The 8,101-nt window shown below is 40.0% G+C and overlaps 1 protein-coding gene and 1 long non-coding RNA gene across 7 annotated transcripts in view; one reads left to right on the forward strand and one right to left on the reverse strand.

Moving 5' to 3' along the window:
* The window catches only part of LOC115494283 (uncharacterized), a 57,151-nt gene extending 51,566 nt beyond the window's left edge, over window positions 1-5,585 (forward strand). For all 6 annotated transcript variants that reach the window (XR_012054961.1, XR_012054959.1, XR_012054960.1 and 3 more), the window contains one exon: window positions 3,917-5,585. This is a non-coding gene — a long non-coding RNA (uncharacterized lncRNA). The remainder of the gene's footprint in view (window positions 1-3,916) is intronic.
* LOC100230156 (gamma-aminobutyric acid receptor subunit rho-2) overlaps window positions 1-6,829 on the reverse strand; it is a 33,244-nt gene extending 26,415 nt beyond the window's left edge. The window contains exon 1 of the mRNA XM_004174232.6: window positions 6,182-6,829. Coding sequence (XP_004174280.4) covers window positions 6,182-6,537 — 356 coding nt within the window. The 5' untranslated portion in view covers window positions 6,538-6,829. The remainder of the gene's footprint in view (window positions 1-6,181) is intronic.
* Between the last annotated feature and the right edge of the window lie 1,272 nt (window positions 6,830-8,101).

Consider the following 8,101-nt stretch of genomic DNA (forward strand, 5'->3'; position numbering starts at 1 on the left):
TGGCTGGGGACACAGATACTGTCTTAGGAAGAAAAGAGGTTTTCAGGCACATCCTGAGCCAGGGATTGCATTTAATAACCATCATTTAATCATCAGTTCATGCCCAATCCTTCAGGTATTATAACGGCCAATTCATATTTTACCGAAAGAGCTCTGACAGTCCCTTTTTAACAAATTTAATCCATTCACAATGTTTTTGTATTTAAATATTCTTAATTACAGGAACTCTACACAACCTTTAAAATTTATTTAAATAGACTACTTTTGTCTATTTAATCTAATTCAAGACCAAGTTTGTTTGAAAAAAAAAATTTCTTTATGACAGTGGTTGACATCAGCTGTGCTGTATCTTCTGCCCCACTCTGGCAGTAGTCCATGCCAGCCCCACTGCTGTTTGGCATAGGCACCATCTCATTACCTGCAGCAAAGCTGCCAGTGCTCTTGTGGAGCTGAAGGGTGCTCTGGAAACTGCTGCCCACAGGGTGCCTTTACTGACAATCTGATCACCAGTATCTCATAAATCCTCCCTGATGTACTTATGGTCTTTAGCATTTCTGATTATAGATTTGTTAGGGTTTCTTTCAGCTTTATGCATTCTCTGCAATTCACTGTTATTCATTTAAATCCACCCACCTCCCTTTGTCTTTTTTTGCCACATTTTTCATATATAATTTTATTGCTGTTTATATTTCATTCAAGGGGCATGAGTTTGATAAATCTGACTTCTGTGAAGAATTATTCCTGTTTAAAGAGAAGGCAACAGATAGCTCATTGAGCTTCTGTAAAAGCTTCTGCATTATTGCCCTAATTTTTTAAAATATATTTTCCTCTCCAGTGACTTTTACTCAGAATTGCCTCAATTGCATAAAATAGATGCTTTTTCTATTGCCAAATATATCAAAGAGAATTCATTCTTGGTGGCATGAGAAATTACAGATAACAACTCAGCAGGATGCAAAAAAAAGCAGATGTCTATGCAGACATTCAGACCTTTCCAGAGCAAGATGAAGAACTTTCAGATTGGAAACAGTCCTCGCGCTGTAGGGCAGGAGCCATGGCTAAGTAGAGAGCCTGAAAGGAAATATGGTCTCCATCCTGAGCGTGGCACAGCTGTTGGCAGCCAGAGTCTGGCAGGTTTCTGCACCTTCCCCTGGAGAATTCAGGATGAATTTTGGTCACAAGATGGTACCATGTTCATGGGACCTTGGTTCCAAATACATAATTGGGGTGCAGAGAAGTATTTCTACAGTTTCAGTGAAAATCTTGCCACTCTTCAGTATATTCTCTGGGGGGGTGGGGGGAAATAATCCCAAAATGCATTAGGTGAAGGCATGATTCACTTTGTGTGGCAGCCACAGCAAGCTGGAGGAGATGCACACTGTGTAAACCCAGCGCCAAGGAAGGTACGAGGCCTCCTGTTTTTCTAACCACCAAAGCATGTGACTGCTGCAACACAAAGGCTTAGAAGCTAAATTAAAAAGAGAGGGTACAAGAACAATTGTTATGACTGTCATAACAATTAGCTCACTCCTAGATGAGAATTCCAAATTTATTATCACCACTGTGTTATGAGCGCTTCTTTAGTTTTAATATGCAAGGATCAGATGGGATCAGATGTGGTTGAGAAATTTCTGACAAACTGGGAATATCGAGATCCTCGATTTTGGTGAAGTCTCTTTCCAAGGCCTGTCAGGACCACCAATTCAAGTGCTTTAGGAGCCCCAGCTGCCCAGGAAAGCCTGGCATCTCCACAAGATAGGTCTGTCTTGGGCTGGGTGGCCACACCAGTCTCTATTTCTTCCAGAGCCCCAGGGAAGAGAGACTCTGTTGCCCTGCCTCTGGATGTAACATGCTTCACACTTACTCATCTGTGGGTTTATGTTGGGAGCAGGAAGGAAAGGAATGTGACTTTCCTTGCCATATTTCTAGAAAAACTAAATCTGACTCTGGAAAAGGATGGACACAAACTCAAAGGGTGTGCACAGTCACTGCTGTCATACACATTCTCTGCCTGTTTTTATTTCACACTGCTCTTTGGCCCTGGCTGATGCTGCAGTGCTGGGAAAAAAGCTTCAGTAGGCATCAAACCCTGCACCAGAGGTTCACCAGTGCCCTGGACTTGCGCCCTGGGCTAGACATACACCTGTAAAAAATGGCTATCACATTTCAATCACTGAAGCACTAACAAACTCCACATTTTTTGAGAAACCACCAATAGAGTAAAGAGGATCTGTGAGGGTTGGGAGGTACCACAGCCTAGAGGATGTGTCTGCAGTATCCAGTTGGAAAAAATGCAGCTCCACAAGGCAAGGGAGGGAAGTTGCTGCCGGCAGCAGCAGTTTCAGCAGGGATCACCAGACTGCTTGCTCCAGTGGAATGCTGTTTGGAAAAACAGTTTGTGTGCTGAGCCTTGTACTGCTGTGTCCTGGTGATTGCCTTCTGCTTCTGGGTCCCAGCCTAAGGCTGGCATGTAGCATGCCCTGAAAACAGCATCTCTAATGAGATTCTCTAAAGGACTGACCACTTCCAAAACCCTTGGCAGGAAGTCTTTAGCTAAGAACAGGCCAAGGCCATTCTATATCAAAGGCAGTTTTTCTGCTGCTGAAGCACGAGGCTTCACATGGCTGGTAGGAGAGAGGAACAGGCAGACTCAGAGTAGGGTGGGCACAGATCACTGGAAACACGGTATTCATTGGCACAACAGTGATGGCAAATGTCTCCCGAGTTCTCAATTTATGCAGAGCAATAAACATTACTAGAATCATTATCAGCAATTTTATTGAGCAGTAAATATTAGCAAACCCACTAATTTTTAGAGTTTCTTTTTGCCTTTTGGAAATTCTGTCCAGCTGGATAATCTAGCAGGATTGCCAGCATTTGTTTACTCTTTCTGAGAGGCAGCCACTGCTGAGCTACTGAAGAGTACTCAAAACTGTTTCAAAAACTCAATGATGAACATTCCAGCAGTGCTTGCTTGGCACTTGGTAAGGCTCTGAGGAAGATGCAAGCACAGCTACATACACTGTACAGCCAGTACTACGACCTGCCCTGGCAGCGTGAGCCCAAACTGTGTACACAGCTCTCTGGAAAATCCCAGCTATCTACACAGCAACATTGACCATCTGACACACACACCTGCACCTTTCCACATTTACACTGATTCCTTCAGCACCGGGCTGTTCTTTCTCTGTGTCAATTTATTCTCTGGTGTGCAGGTAAGGCTGGGGCAAACACGCCCTGCCCAGCAGTCACCCAGGTGACTCCAACAACAGGTTCTACTTCATGATTCATTCATCACTTGAATTCTCCAAACAAAATGAAATGCAAAATTTTTTAACCAACAATGCTGTTACAGTTCTAGAGCCCTGAGTTTCATGTACCATTTGTACATCATGCACATCAGCAAGAATACCCTCAGCTTCATAGAAACAAGTATCACTGATATCCTTTATTTTCTCAGTGTGAGTGGCAGGGACTGTACACCATGGAAAATGTGAAAAACTACTATTAAAATCTAAAGCCAGGTGCTGCTACTGGATGAGCACACACCAATTTCCTATGCAAAGCCTGGGCTCTCCAGATCATAACATGAGGCCATCTAGGACAACAGTCAGGGCAGTGATGCACACAGGCAGTTGTTTCTTTATGTTATACCTCAATCTGTAGGAGCAGAGATGTGTTATCAGTGAGGGGGGATGCAGGAGTAAGAGAAAATTAAATGCAAGGCAGTTTCTAATCAAGCAAGGATTATCCATTCGGCATGTTGAGCAAGGCACTGCTCATGGAAAAAAAGGAATGTGTTACAATGTATTAACACAAACAACCAGGAGTAACTAAGGATGCACAGGCAACTTAACCTGGCAATTCTTAATTAGGTTTCCTAACCTGACTTTCCCTGTGTTCCTTTCCCACTTAGTCACAGGCTGAACAACTTCCCCACAGAATGGTAGCAGAGAGCTCCCCCAGAACCCGCAGGACCAGCCGCACCCAGAGCTCCGCAGGGAAGGACCTCTGCACCCCGGGGAACTCTGTGCAATGTCCAAGGAAGAAACTACAGCACTGAAGGAGTTCTGCACCTGCAAACCCAACCAATAGTCTTGAAGTCTATATAAAGATCTTCAGATCAGGCTGATTTATCACCTTAGTGGACACAAAAATACCAAACTTACCAACTGTAGACTCCCCAATAAAGGGATAAATTTTCTTTAATAAGAAACGTGTACTGTAGAATTTACTTTGTTTCTTACAGTAAGTCAGCAAGAGAAATACTAAGCAGAAAATGTGATGAAATAATTTAAAAGAGCATTCTTTTCATTTCTCTTACATGATTAGGAAACCAGCCTAGGAACTAGTTTTAGTTTCAGTTTTCTAGAATTAATTATTTTAGTAATTTAGTAATTGGTAATTTACTATTCATTGTTGGTTTAGGGACAACTATTTTTTTTCTACGTAATTGATAATGAATATTAAATTTAAAATAAATGTAATTGAATATTGAAATATAAAAAATTGAAATATAATTTAATAGGAAAATTAAAATATTAACAACACTGCTCCATACACATCGTTTTGTTGTAACATTGCAGAATTCTCTGTATTTAAAATGTCATTCTCATTCGACAATCCCTCAAATCTGATTTTATAAAATTTTAAATAACTACATTGCATAGGAATTGTATATGTGTGTATATATATATGGCATATAGTTCCTCAGATCCTACTTAGATGGAAAATTGTTCATTTCGTTTATTACACCACAGAATACTAAATAGTATTGCTATTCTTTGTAGTGTACTTATAAAAATAATTTTAGAACTGCTTTGACTTCCACTCTGTTACAACTCATGAAAATATCAGCACTGTAGAACTTTTCTCCAAGTTCAAATAAAGTACAAAACTTTTAAAGCAGGGAAATTTTTACTTCAGGGCAAATTGATATTTAAAGAAGGATTTATACTATTTTATTACTTCAAAGTATGCAATCTTTACTACACAGAAAGGTTTGCAAGGAGGTGCTACTGTTGAATCCTCCACATCCTCAGAATATAGACTTTGGAATATTTTCAGAGTTCAATGAAATATTCAATAATTGAGTTTCTGTGAACATCAGTGGTAAAGTTTCAGTTGTCTATAGGATTTCACTATGAGGCCCTGGCTGTTTCAGCTTTTTAACATTTACGTCACTAAAAGCATATGCCACTGTATTTTTTTAATAAGTAGTGTAAATCTGATAGCATATCTTTGCTTCCAATTTATCATGTTTCTTTTCAAAACATTCAAGTAACAACACTCCCTATAAAAGTGTTGAATGATAACCAAAAAGTCTGCAAAAATAAATTAAAATTTGAAGTTTACAGCCACAATGAAACCATTTAATAAAATGGATTAACCCAATTTAATTTTGAGCCCTTCAAACAATGAATAGTCTTGTAAAATATAACTGCCACTGGATGACATAACCACAAAAAAGGATAACATACTGTGGACTGTCTGGCAGGTTTGGAAGATTATCTTTTCTAATGTAAACCTCTAGACAAATCTCAGCAGCGGTAAATCTAATAAACTTTACTAAGACCTTTAACTCATTCTTGCGTTTTCACTTAACTTTAAAATATGTTTTTTTTAAGCTTCCATGTATTTCTTCAAAAAATATTTTTAATTTTACAGTCCCTGGCTAACTTTTCGGATTTATTTTGTTATCAATTACCACAATATGTGCTAACCAACATCCCCATCTGTAATTGTCAGAGCATAATGAGCAATTCCAAATGAACATAAGTAACACAGACATTGCAGCAAGCAGGTGAATAATCTGCCCTGAAACAGTGCTGAAACATTAAACAGTAAGCATATTTGACCATCTCTGTTAACCGCAACTCCTCTAAATTCCCTCAGAAATTTGCATGTATGGCTAAGAATAATTTTCCCACAATCCATGCTGAAGCAGTGAACTTCTCAGCAAAACCTGCCTCACTCACAGTTAATCAAGGTTAGCCATAGCATTGTCCACTTACCCGTAAAACTGATTATACTACCAGAGACTGTTATAAAAACATTATTTGTAAAGCTGTTTGCACACACAATACACATGAAGACATTGACAGAGTACGGTTTATATCCCTGTAGTAATGTATTTGTAACACTGCAGGAAAAGATACAGACACGGTTTAGTAACCCTTACCTTGCCCTCTGCACATCCAGATGGGTCGTCCACCTCCTCCTCCTGTGCTTTCTGCTTTCCACAAGAAGAACTAAGCAGAAGATTAATAAAAGGAGTTTTGTGAAATAAGGCATCTTGCTGGAAATGGGAGCCGGGCACTCTGCACTCCAGTGACGTCCTGCGGTACAAGTCGCCCCGGGTTTAAACATTGAATCAACTCTAATTCTGGCGTGTCGCCCCGCTGGGCGAGCAGCGGCGGAACCGCCGCGTCCCCGGCGCGATGCATTCGACAGACTCCCGGCGGCTTCACCCAGCGCTTTTCCCTCATCACCGCCTAATGATTGGCCATTACTCACCAAGTTTGCCTCACTGAACATCGCTGCTGGGTCCTAAAGGATACTGACTAAAGCCATTATATAAAAACCCGCAATTCTGCACGCCGGCTTTTTGCTCAATCCCCTAATCTCAGTGCTATCCCCCTGCCGGGCTGTAAAACCGGGCTGTCCCTTTTCATTAGGCTTTCTACATGTTTTGACCCGCTGTGCGGCATCTTTTTCAACTGCTAACTGTCTGTGCCACGTTTCAGACATGTATCTCACTGCAAAATGCACCTATTTTAATGAATTTAGGGCAGTTGAGATTTTATTTTCTAACTCTTCATGTTGTTGACAACAGAATATGAGCTACTTCCTCTGAAGAAGCCGACTTTATTTACTGTTGACTTAAAAGGCAAATAAAAACAGTAACTCCCAACTAATGGATGTGATTGCCTTTACATAAACCAAGTCGCAATTATTTTTTTTTTCCAAAAGGCATTTGCATAATCAGGCACTTTAACTTTTATCAAAGGAGATCAAAACTAAAATTAAAAGCAGCTATTTCTTTAATCACAATGACAAGGCTGTTTCCAAAATCCATTCAAGGCTTATTTCCTCACAGCCCAGGTACAGGGCAATGCTGATTTGGCCTCTGTGCAGCACCGGGCCGTGCTAACAGCAGCAGCGCCTGGTACAGGGGCAGAATTCTGCTGGGCACAGGACAAGAACAGCACATTGAGAGCAGAGGCTGCAGAGGAGCGAGCGACCCAAACCCAGCAGAACGGTCCTGGAGGGTCTGACCTCTTCCAGAACTCTCCTCCGTCAGCCCACGTTTGCAGACTTGAATGGGGATACAAGCACCACACCAAGGAAACACAGGACTTCTATTTTAGAGGCTACAGGATCTGAACAGGTTTTTTAGGGTTCTGGTGTGGGATTTTTGTGTATTGGTTTTTGCTTGTTTTTATTTAATTTGTAATGAAATAAGACAAATTAGGTAAAAATATGTTGATTAATATATTGACATCAAATTGGTCTGCAGCAGAAAGTCTAGCTGCTGAACAAATACATACTTTTTTTGTCTGAATTTCTTATAAAATTATTTTTTCACTTTTTTTTTCCCATTATACCTGCGAACAAGATTATCAACAATACAGAGAAATGCTAAAAGACTCAGATTCGGGGAGTTTTCTAATTTACACATCTCCCTTAGACACAAAATGGGTTTTCCTTATTTTAGAAGTTGTTATAGCTACTTTAACGTTGCAATACAGTAATATACACTATAGTTGATAAAATTTAAGAAAGCTCTAGCTAGCTTGATATAGTTGCTGAAAAACAGGATGAGAATCTCACTTAATTTAGTGCTACTATGTTTGACAGCAACAAAATGAAAGCTATCTAAACTTCCTTGTCATTGAAATAAAAATGCTGAACAGTAATTTGAATTTGAACAATAATACAAGAGGAAAATTATCCCACTTTCTTACACTTCAGTATTTAAATAGTCAAAGACAAAACTTCTCAAAACCCTAACAACTGTAGGTCTACTCTTTGTATATGCCTTTTCACATGTTCATGAATATTACCAGGGACTTAGAATAAGTAGATCTCTGGGTCCAAA

Source organism: Taeniopygia guttata, chromosome 3, assembly GCF_048771995.1.
Source record: "Taeniopygia guttata chromosome 3, bTaeGut7.mat, whole genome shotgun sequence".
In the NCBI taxonomy this organism is placed as follows: Eukaryota; Metazoa; Chordata; class Aves; order Passeriformes; family Estrildidae; genus Taeniopygia; species Taeniopygia guttata.